Below are 19382 nucleotides of genomic sequence, written 5' to 3'. Positions count from 1 at the left end.
GCGGTCATTCAGTGAATTGCGTCCAATTTTACGACCTTTTTTGGCTGTGGTTGTTAAGTGAATCACCACAGTCATTAAGGTTGCAAATGGTGATCACATGACCCTGGGATGCTGCAATGGTCATAAATACATGCCAATTGCCTAGTGCCCGAATTTTGATCATGTGACTGTGGGGGATACTGCAACAGTCATAAGTGGGAGGACTGCTCATAAGTCACTTTTTCAGTGCCGTCATAACTTCGAACAGTCATTAAACGAATGGTTGTAAGTTGAGGACTACCTGTATAACATTTTTTTAAAAAACTTATTTCTAATGCTCAGAGATGAAAGCTGTTGCTTATGTAAGCAAAGCAGCATTATCTGCACATAAGAGGAAGATATTGGCAGATTCATGGAAATCCCAGAGTTTGCAGAAACATTGGAAAAAACCTAATTGTTGTAAAAGGATGTGGAGTAGAATGGAGTGTTCTGAGCAGGAGTTCTTCAGACTGCATTTGTGCATTTCCCAGTTGTAGTAATAGCAATGTTAGTTGAAGGTTCAAGATGTGATTAATGCAGTTTCTCCCTCCCTCCCTCTCATATATACATAAGCACATACTTTATAGATAAATTTAGAAAATACTGTATGAATCCACCAAGGGACTTGATAAGCCAGCTTTGTCCATACTGCTGACCTCCAGGTACAGGAGACAATTGTCTCCTGCCCTGTTCAACCTGCACAGTCTAGCACACCAAGGGGACTCCGTGGCTTTCAAAGTAATACAGAGCTTTTTAGAGGGTTCTGTGTTGGGAAGATTGGTACAGATAGAAACTTGCCCCTCAGACCATGTTTGGTCACCTCCATGGATCTTTCTCTGAAATATACTGCTGGACTGTCATTTGTATTCAAAGAGGCTCACTAAGTTCATGGACAGCGTAGAGAGGTCCAACCATTGGCCTAGTGCTATTTAATAAGTAGGGATTAATCAGCTAGCTAGCTAACTAACTAGTAACTTGATGGTTAATTTCCAGAAGATTTGTTTTGAATAAATACTGTGTTAACATGTATATGTCTTGTGCATTTCTTGCAGATCTGGATTGATTCTCATTCTTCTGAGGTATGGAATCAAAGTTCTTGAAATGGATTTAGGCCTCTGCCTGCAACATGAAAGATTCTCTCTATTTCGGCATTTCTTGAGGCAGGATTGCAAGCTCCCAAGTCAGCAGCACCTGGCAGAATTTTCAGAGTATGCAGTCAATGCAGGACACAAGTACAGAGAGTGGCTGCCATCACTCCTGCTGGCTGGGTTTAATCCTGAAAATCTTCTCTGTGACAAATGGTAAGCAAGATAATCTAGGAGTATGAAGTATACTGTATGATTGCATATGCATAGTGGTGTGCTGCTAAATGTTTACGAACCAGCTCTGCTGGCTCAACTGCTGCCACTGCTAGCCAGGGAACAGCTGATTAGGGTGCTCAGTGTCGAGGCTCACCTCTGCTGAGAACCAGCTTGCAAAATTCAGAAAATGTATCACTTGGCTTAGCAAGCCAGCTCCGGCATACCGCAATGTATATATAGTATGTATACATGTGTCTCTTGGTATACATATAGAAATACAAACATGTCTGTGCATGCATGCATCCATGCATTTGTATCTCACAGCTTTTGTTATTCAGTATGATTGTGTGGAAGGGCTGTCTTGTATAAATGGATAGTCCAGGTAGAATTTCAGACTTCGGAGATTTTTCCCCCTAAAATAGGAATTTGCCAATCAGAGTGTATTACAAAAAGAAATTTACTTAGAATTATGGAATGTTGAGGCCTTAAATAAGAGTTGATACCAGAACTGAATTGACTGCCAAGTCCTTCATAAAGTTAGAATCCATTCCTGGCAAGCACCAGACTTGTTTTATACATTCATATAACAAAGACTAACAGATGTGTCATTTTGTTATTCCTATGGTTAAAAGTTGTTGGCCAGAAATACATAATCTCTTGCAGATCAGTAAATTCAGATAATACCTTTTGCCCACTTCTGCCTCATGTACTATTGTATCATCCGCCTCACTTTGTATAGAATGTTGAACATCTTTGGCCATACATGTATGAGGCTCCTGCAACAGGGACCTACAGATCTCCTCAGTTTGAGTTTGTGTGTCTGTGAAGGAAGTTTTACAGGTGTATGTTTATATGTGTGTAGGAGTCACTTCAGACTGATACCTATTATTATGGGATATTGTGAACACATGTTCAGGGCCTTGTTCAATATCTAGCAGAGTAGGAGTGGGCTACTTAAGCATGAAAACTTTTTCATATGTTTGTTCAGCATGTCTGAAGCAGACTACTATTACTGTATTTCATTTATTAATGGTTATGATGTACAATATTGCTTAATATGCCATTGTGAGTGTCTTGAATTGGGCTGGAAAAGCAATTGAACAGTTGGTTGACATATCAAGACTTATTAATACAGGAAGATGGACAGCTTAAGATGAAGTCAAGAGAACAATTAACTACAGAGGAATTTAGTTTTCAATGGTTTTTAAATGCACAATTAAGAGAGAAATTTAATATAGATAAGTTAACTGGAATAGAACAGCATAAGACGGAGTTTGAAATTGAATTATGTACAAATGATGGACATGTGATTGCTTAAAATGTACAAACTTTTGTTGAGATTTGAAATGGAAGAACAAGTTAATGCATGATAAAATGGGCTAAGAATTTTGGTTATAATATACAGATGGACCAGTGGGAGAGAATGTGGTTCAAAGGATTGAAATTCATATGTGTTATAATTTAAGATAGAACATCTATACAATGATGTACCACTGGTATATGCCACCAGAGCAATTATCTAAGATGTATAAAGGCACTTCTAATCAATACTGGAAATGTGAAAAGCACGAAGGGACATTTTATCATGCATGGTGGACTTGTGAAAAAGCAAAAAAAAAAATGGATACAAATACACAATGATACAGAGAATTTTAAAAATTAATATTCAGATGAAACCAGAATTTTTTTTATTGCGATTTATGAACAGCCAATTAGAAAAGACTTGTGGAAGACTGGTTTTGTATATGCTAACTGCAGTGAGGCTATTATATGCACAAAGATGAAAAAATACTGAAATACCCACAATAGAGGAATGGATCATGAAGATGGTGGAATTTGCAGAAATGGCAAAATTGATCTGTTTGATCAAGGATAAAACAACAAGTACTTTTATAAAAGACTTGAAAACCCTTTATGGACTTATTGCTGAAAATAGAAAAAAATGAGTTGGTGATTTTGGGATTTACTAATTAAAAAGGGTTAAATGTGGAGAAGGGAATTATGTAATGTAATCTTAAAGAGGGAAGAGAGACAATAAATTTGTTTGTAACTGCTGTAAACATCGGAAGTCGCTTCTTTAAATATATTTTTCTTTTTCTGTTATCTATACCTATTCTTTTTTCTTTCTTCTTTTTCTTAACTTCATATATTTTTTCATGTTTATCTTTTATCTTTGTAAAAATCTTTAATAAAAATTTTAAAAAAAGGAAATGTGAAAAACATGAAGGGACATTTTACCATGCATGGTGGGCTTGTGAAAAAGCAAAACAATTTTGGAAACAAATGCATATGATGATACAAAGAATTTTGAAGATTAATATTGAGATGAAATCAGAATTCTTTTTATTGGGACTTATGGATAGTCAATTAGAAAAGACTTATGGAAGGTTGATTTTATATATTGGAACTGCATCAAGATTATTATATGCACAAAGATGGAGAAATACTGACATACCCACAATGGAGGAATGGATTGTGAGGATGGCAGAACTAGCAGACGTGGCAAAACTGACCTATTTGGTCAGGGATAAGACTATAAGTACTTTTATAAAAAACTGGAAACCTTTTATGGATTTTTTGCTGAAAATGGAAAAAAGTGAAATGATGATTTTTGTATTTGATGATTGAAAAAGATTGAATAATGGGCTGAAGGATTATTGTAATGTTAAGGGAGGAGTAGGGATAATGAGTTTGTAACTGCTGTAAAGGAGAGCAGAAGTTGCTTTTTTAACTGTCTTTCTTTTTCTTTAACTGTATTTTCTGTACCTTTTCTTCTTTCTCATCCTCCTCTTTCTTTTCTTTATGTATTTCTGTATTTGTCTTTTAACTGTGAAAAAACTTTTAATAAAATTAATAATAAAAAAGGAAGGCAAATGGACAGCTGAATCTTACTACTGTATATAAACGGAGAAAACCATCTGTGTGCTCTTCTGCATTTATTGGCTTGTCTGCCATCAGTCATGTATGTAAGATAGGTGCTATATAAATTTACCAAATAAATAAACAAGCACCTTTGCCTCTGAGTTGAATCTGTGGCATAGCTTGGCATATCCTTCAAATGCCCTGAAAATAACATTGTTTTTTCTCTTCTCTTGGTTCAAATCCTATCCAAGTCTGTCCCTTCTTTCCAGGATTCTGCAGCCTGATTCTGCTAGTACTTAGAATTCAGTGCCTAAGTTAAGATTTAGAATTGCAGAATGGAAACTGTATGACCTAAGTAAATAATTATGGTTAAAGGTATTGGAAGTAAACTTGCAAATTGCATGTTTTCCCCAGTAGAATATGCCAGGTTGACAGAGAGTTAATTCAGTGAACCAGCTTCAGCTTTCAATTATCAGGCTCTGATAATCAGGGTTTCCATTAATATGATGCTGATGTAACACTACACCACAGTTAATGCTGCGAAAGGGGAGGTTTTGCACTACAGAGAAAAGAAATATGTGAGTTAGGCAAATGGCATTTGTAGAATCTTAACGATAATTATGAAATTAAAGAAAATTATTTCTGCCTCAGGCCTAATGAACAGCAAGCTCAGGATAGCATTCAACCATGATTACTATGTTAAACTGAGCCATGATTAAGTGTCCTAATGGGAGTTGTGAAGTGTTGTAAGGGGCTTTAGGGAAGAAGCATGTGGTCTTGCTACTCAACCCCCTAACGGTGCATCTTTCCAGCCCCAAGATCATTGAATAGGAGGAAGTTTGGAACAAAAGTAAATTAATGGCAGACAATGAGGTTGGAAGTGAATGATCAATGGAAAATGCTTACAGGAAGACCATTGTGCTGGTCATTCACAATACTGCATTCTGTGAGGAATTCAAACTGTGTTGATTTCTCAGTGAAAGCAGGTCTGACTCTTTCAAGTGAAAAGGGAAATTGCACTGTGCTGTATTTCTAAAGCTTTGAACAAATATAAAAAATGAAGCATATGCACTCTCCTTCCCATGTAGAAAGGACAAAATATCTTCTCTTTACTTTCAAAGGGCAGAAGTCATCTTGTTGCAGAATACATTAGATATACAGCCATTTTAAACTAATAAAAAGAGTCTTGTGTTCTGAAGCCAAATATCATCAAAGGTCACAAGAAATGCATCCTGGGTGTGATTCTTAACTGCTTTGATCCTTTATGGATACTGTCTTCAAGGCATATGTGAGAGAGAGGAAATAAATAATTTAATTACAGTAGTTGAACAAAGGCTTTCTGAATAATTTACTATGTCTGTATGTGGGGTGTGCGTGTGTGTGTGTACATACATACATACACTAAACAGCACAACAAAGCATACACTGAATAGCACAATCAAGTATCTGGCATTGTGTATAGGAACATCTGCACAGTGTATGGGCTAGACGTTCCCAAGTCCAGATGGGAAATTCTACAGAAAGTCATGGAGAATAACGGGGGACTTCCTGTGGGACTTCCAGATTCAGATGGACAGGCAGGTACTGGCCAATCAACCAGACATTGTGGTAGTAGACAAGGACCAGAAGACAGCAGTGGTAATAGATGTTGCGGTGCCAAGTAACAGGAGGAAGGAGTATGAGAAACTGGAGAAGTACCAGAGCCTGAAGGAGGAACTAGAGAGGATGTGGAAAGGAAAGGCCAAAGTGGTCCCAGGAGTGGTAGGAGCACTTGGGGCTGTGACTCCTAAGCTGGGAGAGTGGCTCCAACAGATCCCAGGAACATCAGAGCTCTCTGTCCAGAAGACTGCAGTGCTAGTAAAAGCTAAGCTACTGCACAGAACCCTCAAGCTCTCAGGCCTCTGGTAGAGGACTCAAGATTGAGGAAGACACATACCACCCATAGGGGTGGGAAGGGATTATTATTATATATAATAAGTTCACCAAGCTGAGAAGAGTCTAAATAAATGTTCCAAAATATCCCGCAGTCACATGATTGCTATTTGTGACCTTCCCAGCCAGCTCTGACAAGCAAAGTCAATGGGGAAGTTATTATGTGATGTTTCACGTGACCACTTGGCTTAGTGACAGAGTTGCCAGTCCCAATTAGGGTTGTTAAACAAAGACTACCTGTATCAACAAAAACTAACAGGTGGCTAAAATATTGTAATATTGGCACTAAGCATATGTTTCTAAGCCCAAGATAGGCCCACCAAAGAAAAGGCAGCTCTCAGGTAGCTGCTCCTACATTGTCTGAGTAACAATCTGAGTGACAAAATTACTCAGAGAAGGTTCTTTAAAAATTCTCAGTTGGGAGAAGGATATCAGTCAAAAATGTATCTGGGTTCAAGAGGAGGTTTCAAATAAGTTCATTTAGGTTATTTGTGAGTTTCACATCTTTGGAAATGTTGGATCTTTTGGGCTAAAACACTTTTCTAAAGTACTGCATAAATCATAAATCACAATTCTTCCCCAGTGGTTTCTACAAAGTTCCAAAATTAAATAAAAGCTCATTAAAATAATTACAATGGTTGAAAAACTGCAGTTGAATATTCTTACCAGAAATCTTGCAAGATCTATTGAAATAAGAATGCCAAAATCTCATGCAGTTTAGCACTCTTGTGTGATTTTGTCTATTGTTATTTTTGAGCAGTGTACTACAGACCACATGTAAGTACTTCTATGAACTACTAGTTGAACTATTGCTTTAATCACTACTTCTTACCATTTTCAAGGTATAATAATGTGGATCAGGACCTGTTGCGAAAATCTGCTTTTTGTCCCCATAATAAGCTAATAAAGTTTTTATCCCCATGTATATCTCCAATCTTAAGGGTAAAATACTATATTAGCTAGGATTTCTCTTAGCATCCCATAACAATCCTCAAGCTCATTTGTACCTTTTTCTTTTAGAATGTCACCAAAGACATATGTATGAGTTTTTGCTTCTATTCCACATTTACAATAAACAGGCAAATTGTGATCAGTATTAGCAAGTTGAAGCAAGTTAGTTTCAAATTATGGCTTATGAACTATCATTGTTAATTAATCACAAGCAAAAATTGAGATTAACCACAGTGTAGAATTCAGGTGACACACAACAGTGGCTACACTAAAATTAAAGGTGAAAAAGGGAGACAAGAGCAGGTGAGTCAGAGATTTGTTTTCATAAAGTTTGAACCATGGTGTGCCATGTGTGCTGCATTTTCATTGATAAAAAGGTCAAAAGCAAAAAGTGAAACAATTTTCTATAGTGTTGCATCCTGGCTATGTAGCATTTACTGTAGGTTTGTGGTTAGAGGTTCATCCTTTCTTCTTCCCACCCTGTTTTGGGAGATAGATGATCTCACGAGATAATATATATATTATATACATAAACAGTAGTTTACTGATAAACAGTAAAAAGCTTTTTTAAACTTTAAATATCCAGAATGCAGACATTCCGTAGTGAAGATCTATTACAGAGATATTCAGATTACAGTAGAACGGCATTAGATTCATTTTAATCTAATGACTAGAATGCTAGTAGTAGGACTGGCTTATATGAATTCCATTAAGATATGTGTCATATATTTGATATAAGCATATTCCCCCAATTAAATAAAGTTTTGAATTTTAGGAATGCATCACTCTAAAAAATTTATTACTGTTCACCTTTATATTTCTCTTATGAGCTGAGGATATTATAGGTTTATCTGAAAGACAGTAATTGGCCTCAAATCACCTAGTAGGCTTCATGGCTGATTAGGGAATTTGAAGTCTTGAACTCCTTCTCCAGAAGCCAACACCGTTCACTATGATACATTACTTCTTACAGTAATTTATTTTTGTTCACGTCTAGGATTTATTCTGTAAGCAATGATGCTCTGAACTTCCTTCTGGAGTTCACTAATTGGAAGAGGCTTCCTTGGAATGTGGAGCAGATTCTTTCCAGCCGCAAAGGGACTTCCATGTGGGTGCCTTGTAGTCACTTTGGTAAGCAAAGAACCAGCCAGCTTATTTCTGTATGGTCTGTTTGTTATCAGGGCCTAAATGACAAATAGTTTGTTGGTCGATTATACAAGGGACCAGAGTCTTGTTATACATGCTCAGATAGCATAATGTTGATTTTAATATATGCAAATCAAGTATTTTATTTTATTTATTTTATTTTATTTAGAACAATCTTTACGATAGTGATCCTGTCCTGTTATAGGAGCCCCTTTTCTTTAAACTATGGGTAGCAACCTGCTGCCCACAACCTCGTGGTGCATCTCATTTTGTGGTCCTTTGACCCCTATTAACTAGAAAAATAGTGCTGTGGTTTCCCACTATTTCAAGGTAGGAAACATATGAAAATTATGGTGTATGCTTTAAAAAAACTGTGTTATATATAATGTGGCCCTGCCTACTGTATATGATGCTGTATTCCCAGATGTTAATGTGTGATTCTTGATTACCAAAAACTTCCGAATGTTTTGTATTTTGTTTCAGTGGCAAGGCAAGAAGTTATTTCCCTTATGGACTTTCAGCTTTATTTTTTCATGGTGTAATAGAATAGTAACTATGAATAAGAAGTTAATTTTCATTGAAGGACTTTAATGTGGGATAAGGGTTGTATTAACAATATATATCTCACATGAGTACAGTTATAGAAGATTTACAGGGGTCCCTTCCCTTGTAGTGATGTTTCCTTTTTAAAAGGATTGACTATGCACTGTCAGGATGATGTCATTTCTTAACAACCACATAGCTGGATCTTCTCCAGGATGATCTGTCCCCAACTTAGTCCTTCAGGCCTCCAATGCTGCTGTAATCAAGTCCATCTATCTTACTGCTTTTTATCCTTTTCTCTTTCCTTCCACCTTTTCCAGCATTATGGACTTCTCAAGGAAGCTGGGTCATTGCATAATGTGTCCAAAATATGATAATCAAACCAGAGTTTTCACTTGGGGAACAAAATTATCAGGTTCATGATAATTTTGTTCCCCAAGTGAAAACTCTGGTTTGATTTGTTCTCTGATCCATTTGTTATCTTAGATATCCATGATATTCTCAGGCGTCTTCTCCAACACAAACATTCAAAAGTGTCAAAACTCTTTTTATCCTCCTTCTTCAAAGTCCAACTTTTGTATCCACAGAGGTCACAGGGAAAACTATTGCCTGCACGATTCTGATCTTTGTAGGTAAAGACATGTCAGCCTCTGAAAATCTTTTTCAAAGCCTTCACTGCTACTGTACCAAGTGCTAGTCTATGGTGTATTTCTTTCTCCTGGTTCCTTAGCTGTTGATAACCAATTCTAAAAGAAGGAGCTATTCACCTCTAGAATGTTTTCACTGTCCCATTTTTTCACTGTGCCCCTTGACTTTCATTATTAGAGCTTCCAGATCCTTTGTATTTATTAGTGTCATCAGCATAGTTCAAGCTATTGATATTTCTTCCTCTAGTTTCAAAACCATGCTTATCTACCAATCCAGGCTCTCTCAGATATATTCAGCATGTACCCAAATAAATAAGGAAAGAGTATACAATCTTATTTCATTTTTTTATGACCTGGAAACATCTGTTTCACCATAGACTGTGGCTTTGTTTGATATAGGCTTTGTATGAAGACATTGAGAGGTTGTGGGATTCCCATTTTCCTAAGGACATTCCACAGCTTGACATAGTTGATGTCAACTCAGTGAAGCACATACTGACTTCTTGTTAGTATTCTTTGACTTTCTCAATTATCCATAAATAAGTTACCTTGTTTCTTGGTCTTTTCTATGTATGGTTCACATCGTCAAATGTGGTTGTAATCATGCTTCTTAAGAGCTGTTTGAAATTCTTTCTTCCTGAGATCTTGTTTTTCTTGGCTTTGGCTTCTTTTCTCTTATCTCAGTTCTACCATTTGTTCCAACATTCAGGTTACTTTCTTTGTCTGTCTCTGGAAGGCTCTTTCCACATTCATCCATAGCAAATTATTTGATTTCTTTCCACAGTTCCTCTAGTTCCTTATCATTGAGGTTCAAGGCTTCAAAGCAATTGCTGGTGTTCTCCTTGAAAATGGTTGGTATGTGCTCAGTATTATATTGTGGAAACTGGCTGGCTTTGTTGTTCCATTTTAGCTTGACTTGGAATTTTGCACTTGAGCTGTTCATGATCTGTTTCACAGTCAGCCCTGGCCATGTCTTTGCTATTATAACTTAGCTCTTCCACCTCCTTGCACCATTTGATTTCTGTGTGTTCCATCTGGTGATATCCATATAAATAAATGTCGTGTTGGTTGTTTAAAGACTGTCTTAGCAATGAAGAAATCATTGAATTGGTAGTAGCTGATAATTTGCTCTCCTGCTTCATGTCTGTTTCCTAGGCCATACAATCCAAGTACATTTTCCTCATTGTTTTCAGCTTTGGCATTCCAGTCTCCAACTACAAACAGCATATCTTGCTTGCATATTCTGTCAATTTCAGATTGAACTTGACCATAAAACCTGTCAAGCTCCTCTTCTACTAATCAGTGGTTGAAGGATAAATGTGGATAACCATCATATTGGAGATCTGTCCATGAAGTTTAATATTATTTGGCCATTGTCTACATTCTTCCCTAATACTGTCTTTGCTATATTCTTTCTAACTATGAAAACAACACCATTTGTTCTTTTTTTTTTGTATTCTGAGTAAAGATCTTCTGACTGAAAGTGTCCAATTCCAGTCCATTTCAATTTGCTGATGTCTAAAATGTCAGTGTATAGTTGATTCATTTAATCTTTCACTGGATTGAGCTTTCCCACATTCATGCTGCTTACATTTCAAGTTCACACTGTAATTCTGTCTTTGCATTTATGCAATTTTTCCTTCATGGTGGCACCAGCAACTAAACATTCCAAAGGCTTTAATATAGCCACATCACAAACACCATTGGTACTCTGAAAAATCCTCAGTTCTTCCTCAGTAGCATGTTGACTGCAATCTGACCTAAGGGGCCCATCATCTGGCACTATATTGTCAATCACTTTATATTGTCTGTCTTTGTGGTTTTCTTGGTAAAATACAGGAGTGATTTACCATTGTCTTCATCAGCATGCTATGAAATCATGCCTTGTTACTTGAGTGATCCTCCACCTCCATATTTTCCAATATTGCTGCTGCCTGATATAGATCCCTGCTTGCTTTAGCTGAGCAGCTGGGATGACCTTCATGCCTTGAGTGACCCTGATGGGAATATATGCTCTTGAGATACATTCCTAGCATTCTTCACACATTTCTCCCAGGAACACACCCTTTGCCGCAGTGAGGCACCATAGCAGCACCTTGGTGCTTGGGTGTGTTAAAAAGATACACAAAAGAGAAAGTAGATGTATAGATAGAATCTCAGAATCAGTTTAATATGCCATGAACTTCAATTTATTATTGTTGATTAAGCAAATGTTTTGCAAATAGAAGGATCCAGATTCAGGTCCTGGATGTTTCAGTTTTAAAAAGAGAGTCCTTGGGAACTAGCTAGATTACCCTGGGCCAGATGCTGAGTGGGTAGAAGGCTTCCTAAGCAATAGATGCTAGTGTTGAAGTAGAGGCATCTGTGCAACTTGGTTTTTCAAATTAGACTTCTGAAATCAGTGTGCTGTTGTGTTTTTAATAAATGATCCTGTGGTTCTGCTTAATCCTGCTCTGGAAATAAAGGTCATCCAATTACTCCAGGCAACAGTGAAGCTCCAGACCGCCTGCCAGGTGGGGAGAATGGTGCAGATATAGTCTGCAATCATCAGTTGCTAACTAGAGACTCTGGAGACCGAAATACCATCTTTTAATAATGGAAAGTTTAGGAAAGCCTCTGATCAGAAAATGTCTCTTTTCTCTTGTGTTCAAATCCAGCAAATGCACGGAGAGAGTTCTGCCTGAATGTTGCTTTAATTAATCTCACTTTATGGTCTCTATCAGCTTGCCAACTAGATTTTTTTCCTTATTTTTTTCTGCTTAAAAAGCTCTTTAGAAAATTCAGATGTATGGTTATTAGTATAGTCCGAATTGACGTCATTCTAATATTTTCTTTTTAAGTATTAGGATGCATAGCTTCTTCTGGGCCAAAACCCCCACATGGGGTACATTGCAGGTTGCATTCCAAAATATATTGATTTCAAGAATTAAATTAAAATATGATAAAATATATTTTATGCCATTAGAATTAAATACAATATCAATCTCTAGCCATGCATTTATTATTTGCCTTTCTGTCACATTAAAAATTAGAATTTGTTAATAACTTTTGAAGGTCTCTGGGGGCTACACAGAAGAGTTTTGGGTATTGTGTGCTGCTTTGAAATATTAAAATACCCTGCTGTGGTGTAGATGCAGGAACTGGCTTGATGTCTCTAATAACCCAGTGTCCTTAACCTGATGTCATCCAAAAGCTGGCTGGGGAATTCTTGGCATTGTTATTCTAGCATATCTAGAAAGCACCAAGTTGGAAAAGCCTTGTGTTGATTGTTAGATTCTGCACAAGGTAGAATTAGTCTGTATTTGCTGTTGCAAAATATGATTTGCCTCTAACAGATACACATTTAGAGAAGAGTAGTTTATGAATGGCTGTTAGCTACATGAAATGCAAAATCTCCATGTCCACATTCAATATACCTCTGAATATTACTTGAAGAGAGATAAAAACGACACAGAGTATTTTCCTCATGCACTTCTTATGGTCCTCTAGTTGGCCCCTATGGGAAATAATATGCTGAACGAGATAGGCTTTTGGTTTGATCCTGCAGAGCTCTTATTAAATTATGTTCTAAGGGATCCAGATAGTAAGCTTTTGTAGAAGAACATAAAAGTAGATTAATCAGAACAAACATTTGAGCATACCTGAACCCATGTAAACCAGCCCCCTTTGCAAAAGTCTTAGCAATAAGTGGGCACACCTGAAATTGAATATTGCCATCACTTTTATTTCTCTTTTTAAAATTCACACTGCATTTCTCCCTTCATTACCACCTTTTCTGTCCAACATCACCCTTATTGTATTGTCGAAGGCTTTCACGGCCGGCATACGATGGCTGGTGTGGGTCTTCTGGGCTGTGTGGCCGTGGTCTTGAAGTCTTGTTTCCTAACGTTTCGCCAGCATCTGTGACCAGCATCTTCAGAGTGCAGGAGCAGTTCTCTCTGTGCCCAGGGTGAAGTGACCCTTCTGTGGGTATTTATAGAGATCTGGGGGGGGGGGGAAGTGTGGTGTGGGTGGGGTTGGGTTACTGAGTAAAAGGGATCCCCTCACCGCTGCAGGAGTATACCGCATACCATGCAGTTGCGGACAAGTATACATCAGGACCACAAAACACAGCATCCATACCAGGATAAAAGAACACGAAAGACACTGCAGACTACAGCAACCAGAAAAATCTGCAGTAGCTGAACATGCTCTCAAGCACACTGGACACAAAATCCTATTTGAAAACACAGAGATACTGGACAACACCAACAGCCACTATACCAGGCTATACCGGGAAGCCATTGAGATTCACAAACACCAGCACAGCTTCAATAAAAAAGAGGAGAGTCTAAAAATCAACAAAACCTGGCTACCAATCCTGAAAAATACAGCCTGCAAAAGGTCAATGAACTCAGCTCAACCACCAGGACATGTGAACAGTTCACACAATGAACTTGCTAATCACCCCCAGCAGCCCCTTGTTAACAATTCAGTAGAAGAAAAAACCCTGCCTAATCCCCAGGAAAATACACACAGATGCTGACTCCAAAACAAGCAGCAACTCAGTAACCCAACCCCACCCACACCACACCCCCCCCCCCCAGATCTCTATAAATACCCACAGAAGGGTCACTTCACCCTGGGCACAGAGAGAACTGCTCCTGTCTGTGCTGCTGCACTCTGAAGATGCCGGTCACAGATGCTGGCGAAACGTTAGGAAACAAGACTTCAAGACCACGGCCACACAGCCCGGAAGACCCACACCAGCCATCACCCTTATTCTCTACCATTCTCTTGCTTCCCAATTCTTACTTCTCCTGCTCACTTTTACTATCACTTTCCCTATTCTAAATAAACCTAATAATTTACTAACTTGCAAAGTAAAAACTCGAAGTAACCACTCCTAACCAACTAACCCTGGAGCTAAAAAGTAAACAATCCCCCTGAGCACCATTTTAGAGCATGCAGTCTTCAGGAATGGATAATGTGCTGAAATTGTTTTCAGTTAACTGCCTCCAATATCACTCCTGTATTTACCCATATGGACCTTGGATTTAAGATGGTCTCCCAAAGAAAGGATATGTGTACAGTGGGGCAAAAAAGTATTTAGTCAGTCACCAATTGTGCAAGTTCTCCCACTTAAAAAGATGAGAGAGGCCTGTAATTTTAATCATAGGTATACCTCAACTATGAGAGACAAAATGGGGGAAAAAATCCAGAAAATCACATTGTCTGATTTTTAAAGAATTTATTTGCAAATCATGGTGGAAAATAAGTATTTGGTCACCTACAAACAAGCAAGATGTCTGGCTCTCACAGACTTGTAACTACTTCTTTAAGAGTCTCCTCTGTCCTCCACTCGTTACCTATAGTAATGGCACCTGTTTGACCTTGTTATCAGTATAAAAGACACCTGTCCACAACCTCAAACAGTCACACTCCAAACTCCACTGTGGCCAAGACCAAAGAGCTGTTGAAGGACACCCAGAAACAAAATTGTAGACCTGCACCAGGCTGGGAAGACTGAATCTGCAATAGGCAAGCAGCTTGGTGTGAAGAAATCAACTGTGGGAGCAATAATTAGAAAATGGAAGACATACAAGACCACTGATAATCTCCCTTGATCTGGGGCTCCACGCAAGATCTCACCCTGTGGGGTCAAAATGATCACAAGAAGGGTGAGCAAAAATCTCAGAACCACACGGGGGGACCTAGTGAATGACCTGCAGAGAGCTGGGACCAAAGTAACAAAGGCTACCATCAGTAACACACTATGCTGCCAGGGACTCAAATCCTGCAGTGCTAGATGTGTCCCCCTGCTTAAGCCAGTACATGTCTGGGCCCGTCTGAAGTTTGCTAGAGAGCATTTGGATGATCCAGAAGAGGATTGGGAGAATGTCATATGGTCAGATGAAACCAAAGTAGAATGTTTTGGTCTAAACTCAACTCGTCGTGTTTGGAGGAGAGAGAATGCTGAGTTGCATCCAAAGAACACCATACCTACTGTGAAGCATGAGGGTGGAAACATCATGCTTTGGGGCTGTTTTTCTGCAAAGGGACCAGGACGACTGATCCGTGTAAAGGAAAGAATGAATGGGGCCATGTATCATGAGATTTTGAGTGAACACCTCCTTCCATCAGCAAGGGCATTGAAGATGAAACGTGGCTGGGTCTTTCAGCATGACAATGATCCCAAACACACCGCCCGGGCAACAAAGGAGTGGCTTCGTAAGAAGCATTTCAAGGTCCTGGAGTGGCCTAGCCAGTCTCCAGATCTCAACCCCATGGAAAACCTTTGGAGGGAGTTGAAAGTCCGTGTTGCCAGCGACAGCCCCAAAACCTCACTGCTCTAGAGGAGATCTGCATGGAGGAATGGGCCAAAATACCAGCAACAGTGTGTGAAAACCTTGTGAAGACTTAGAGAAAACGTTTGATCTCTCATTGCCAACAAAGGATATATAACAAAGTATTGAGATGAACTTTTGATATTGACCAAATACTTATTTTCCACCATGATTTGCAAATAAATTCTTTAAAAATCAGACAATGTGATTTTCTGGATTTTTTCCCCCATTTTGTCTCTCATAGCTGAGGTATACTTATGATGAAAATTACAGGCCTCTCTCATCTTTTTAAGTGGGAGAACTTGCACAATTGGTGGCTGACTAAATACTTTTTTGCCCCACTGTATATACACGCATGATCACCGTACAAAACTCCTGTGCAGTGTGTCCTGCTTCCCCACATTTTCAGTAAAGTGAACTCCAGCTTAAACCAATTCTGGAGATTTCTCTCTCCCAGTGAAAGTGTGCATGTATCATACTTGTATTTGCATATGTATGTTTGGGTGTATACCTGTGTAGTAGACCCAACTGATGATAGGCTGGAGGTATCAAAGCCCATCTCCCAGAAGCCTGGGTCTTTAACCCAGGTCTCACCTCCTGCTTTGTGTTAACCTAGCATACTTCCCCCCAACCCTTTATATGAGAGAGAGAGAGAGCTCTCACATCCTGTTTTGCTTGTCTAGTGATTCATTTCTGTAATGTAACCCCTGGATTTATAGTTTAAAGACATGTGGCTAGAAGATTCAGCTCTTCCTTGGAGCTAGACCAATCTCACAAGAGTTAGAAAAGTCAAACTTCTATTTTTTTAAAAAAAGATAAAATATAAAACCCCTCTTGACTTTAAATATCTGCAATATAGACATTCAGTAATGAAGATGAATTACAGAGCTATTCATATTATAGGAAAACAGCAGTTTGATTAAAAAAGAAAATTTGCAAAGAAACTATAATACTCCCACCAGATCACAATATGACACTGGTCTCATACAAATAGCTTATTACTGCCCTAAACAGATAGACTGGAGAGTTCCATGTTAATATTATAGTTCATAAAAGATAAACAGCTTATCTTCATGCATACCCTGAGGTATGTTGCAAAGCTGACATAAAACACAATTTTGTAATTTGTACAGAGAAATAGAGACAATTTTCATTACACAGAAAAAGAAAAAAAATATGCAAATTTCTGTTAGGCTTTTAAACCATTTATTTTTCCTGAATTCACATTATGGGAAGCATCTATTCCTCTGCTTCAATTTTCTTGGACTTCCCACTTCCTGGAGATTCCAGGAAGGTTAAATCTGAGGTTATAGGATAGATGGAAAGAACAGTTTCCCTAACCTTAGTGTACAGCTTTTGCATTTTTAAAAATTCTGCTCCTAGAATTAAAATAAGCCAAGTTTTTCTCTATATTCAGGAACGGGAGGGCTGAGGTAGTCTGACTCTGGACCCTAGCACAAGGACAGGCCACCTACCATTTGGGGGGCGGGGGGGCAAGAATGGATTATGTCATCCTCAACTCACCCCCAGCCTGCTGTGAATACCATCCAAGTTTCCTGGTTCTGCATCCTGTGCAGACTCTTCTAGTTGGCTGGTGTGTGCTTTGGGGGGCATGCCCCCAGTCCCCAGCTATCTGCCTTTGACATTATTTCATATTGCTAAGATGCCTGCCATGAAAGGCTGGACTTTTAAAAAACTGATTTAGTAATGAAAAGGTGAAATGGTGGCTGCTGATTGGTCCTCCTCCTTAGGTGTTGCAAAAGGATTAAATTCATGTGACAAGCAACCCCTGCCAAGGAGTGGCTAATTTTCAGCGGCATCCATTCTTTTCAGCAGGGATGTTTCCTGGCATTGTGACTCTTGTGTTCCTTTCAACAGAAAGTACGGGTGGACACTTCCATAATTCACGGGTAATTGGGAAAACAGAACTTACTGCTCTTCTACCAGAATATATGGCAGTTGTGAATAAGCTTGGTAAAGTAGCCTTCCCCAAGTTGTGTCTTTAGAGTGTGTAACTCCTGGCTCTGCAAAGTAGCTTCCCAATCAGCATTGCCACAGCTTCAGTATAAGCTGAAGAAATGGTCATAGTTTTACCAAATTTACTTGTTTGTTGGCCAGAATATTTTTGACCAATGCATAAAGATTCCTGCCTTCCTTGTCTTCTTTGTAACCAAAGAGCTATTGGAAATAATTTGTTCTTCAACACGAGCCTGTTTATTTGAGAATGTTAGCTAAAGTGCACTTCTACTTTCTTCTCTTTCCAACCAATGTAAATAATTTACATAACTTCTTTAAATGCAAATATTTTTCCATCCCCATGATAGAATTGGAAGAAGCTTTTGGGGCCACCCAACCCCTTGGTCAGTGCAAGAATCTAGATTAAAGTATTTGTATCAGATGTCTATCCAGCTTCTACTTGAACACATCCAGCGAACCAGAGCTTACCACCTCTTTCAGTAATTGGTCCCAGTGTCAAAATGTTGTTACCGTTACAATTTTCATTTTAACATTTAAAAGGAATCTGTCTTCCTGTAAGTTAATCCATTTCTCATATCCTGCACTCTAGGACAGTGGATAATAGCCTTCTCCTATGTGAATCCCTTTAAGTATTTGAAGCGTGTTATCAATCCCCTCCCCAGCTGGCTTCCTTCAACTCATATTTCAACATCGTATCTGAAATTTTAGTTCTGTCTTCTTCCATATTTAAAAACATTGGAAATGAAATTGGCAGTTTTATGCATGTAAATCTATCTGTCCATCCATCCACCCACTTGTACACAAATACACCCAAACACGCATACATATATAAAGCAGAGAAAGAATGAAATAAATCGGAAAGCCTGAATGAAAAAAAAGGAAAGGAAATAAGAAAAGTTGCTGTCTCAACACACAGGCCTGCTGCTTACACTTCTATTTTCAGGTGCTGATTTAAATCTGCCCTGCTTTGTCAGTAGCTGTCCTTTGATCTCAGTTTTATTTAATTTTAAAACACTGTTTATGTCTTATTTTTTTTAACGCAGAACTTAGAATGTAGCTTTCTTTGAAGATCAGGTGGGGGAAAGTCAAGGATCTTTCCAATCAGTAAATAATTAACAAAACCCCTTTTCCTCTTATTATCAAAGAGGAAATATAAATATACAATTTTTTATTGTAAAACAGTAGGAAGACTGGGTACCAGTCCAGAAGACTGTCTGTACCCCCAAGAGAGACCAAGCCAAAGGATGGCTGAGACTGAGGGTAGCTAAGTAAGTTCCTCAATTCATGAAGAAAAACATCAGCTCAAGACCACGCATGTTTTGTTTGTGGGCCCCTTATGTTGTTTTCTTTGTAGACTACAGATGTGCAACCAGCAGTTCCCCAAAGCCTTGGCTATGCCCCCCAGAAAACTAAGAAGCAGCCCTCAGAAAACACCAAAAATTGCTACCAAATGATAACAGTGGTAATTTTTAATGTGACAGAAAGATAACATTATTAAATGCATATTTGTTATTTGCTATATTTAAATTGAAATTAAACGAAATGCAATCCAGTTTTGCTCTGGACTCTGTTGCTTTCTGGTGTACAGCCTTGGGCATACTGCTCAAAGGCCAAGTGTAGTTCTTGGGTCAGGAAAGGTACTGCCCTCCCTCTGCAGGCCTTTGGCGGTGACCACTCAA

The 19382-nt window shown here is 38.5% G+C and overlaps 1 protein-coding gene across 6 annotated transcripts in view; it reads left to right on the top strand.

The window, feature by feature from the left end:
- ASB3 (ankyrin repeat and SOCS box containing 3) overlaps positions 1-19382 on the top strand; it is a 94139-nt gene that overhangs the window by 22442 nt on the left and 52315 nt on the right. For all 6 annotated transcript variants that reach the window (XR_015797612.1, XR_015797611.1, XR_015797613.1 and 3 more), the window contains 2 exons: positions 1071-1319; positions 8062-8195. Coding sequence is in view for 3 of the 6 variants with exons in the window: in XM_025173895.2 (XP_025029663.1) it covers positions 1071-1319; positions 8062-8195 (383 nt within the window). In the remaining 3 variants the exon portion in view is untranslated. The remainder of the gene's footprint in view (positions 1-1070; positions 1320-8061; positions 8196-19382) is intronic.

This window comes from Python bivittatus, unplaced genomic scaffold, assembly GCF_059951505.1.
Source record: "Python bivittatus isolate LINGU-HERP-01145 unplaced genomic scaffold, Pbiv_v1 ctg000020_np1212, whole genome shotgun sequence".
Lineage (NCBI taxonomy): Eukaryota > Metazoa > Chordata > Lepidosauria > Squamata > Pythonidae > Python > Python bivittatus.
This window is presented reverse-complemented; position numbering and strand designations above follow the sequence as displayed.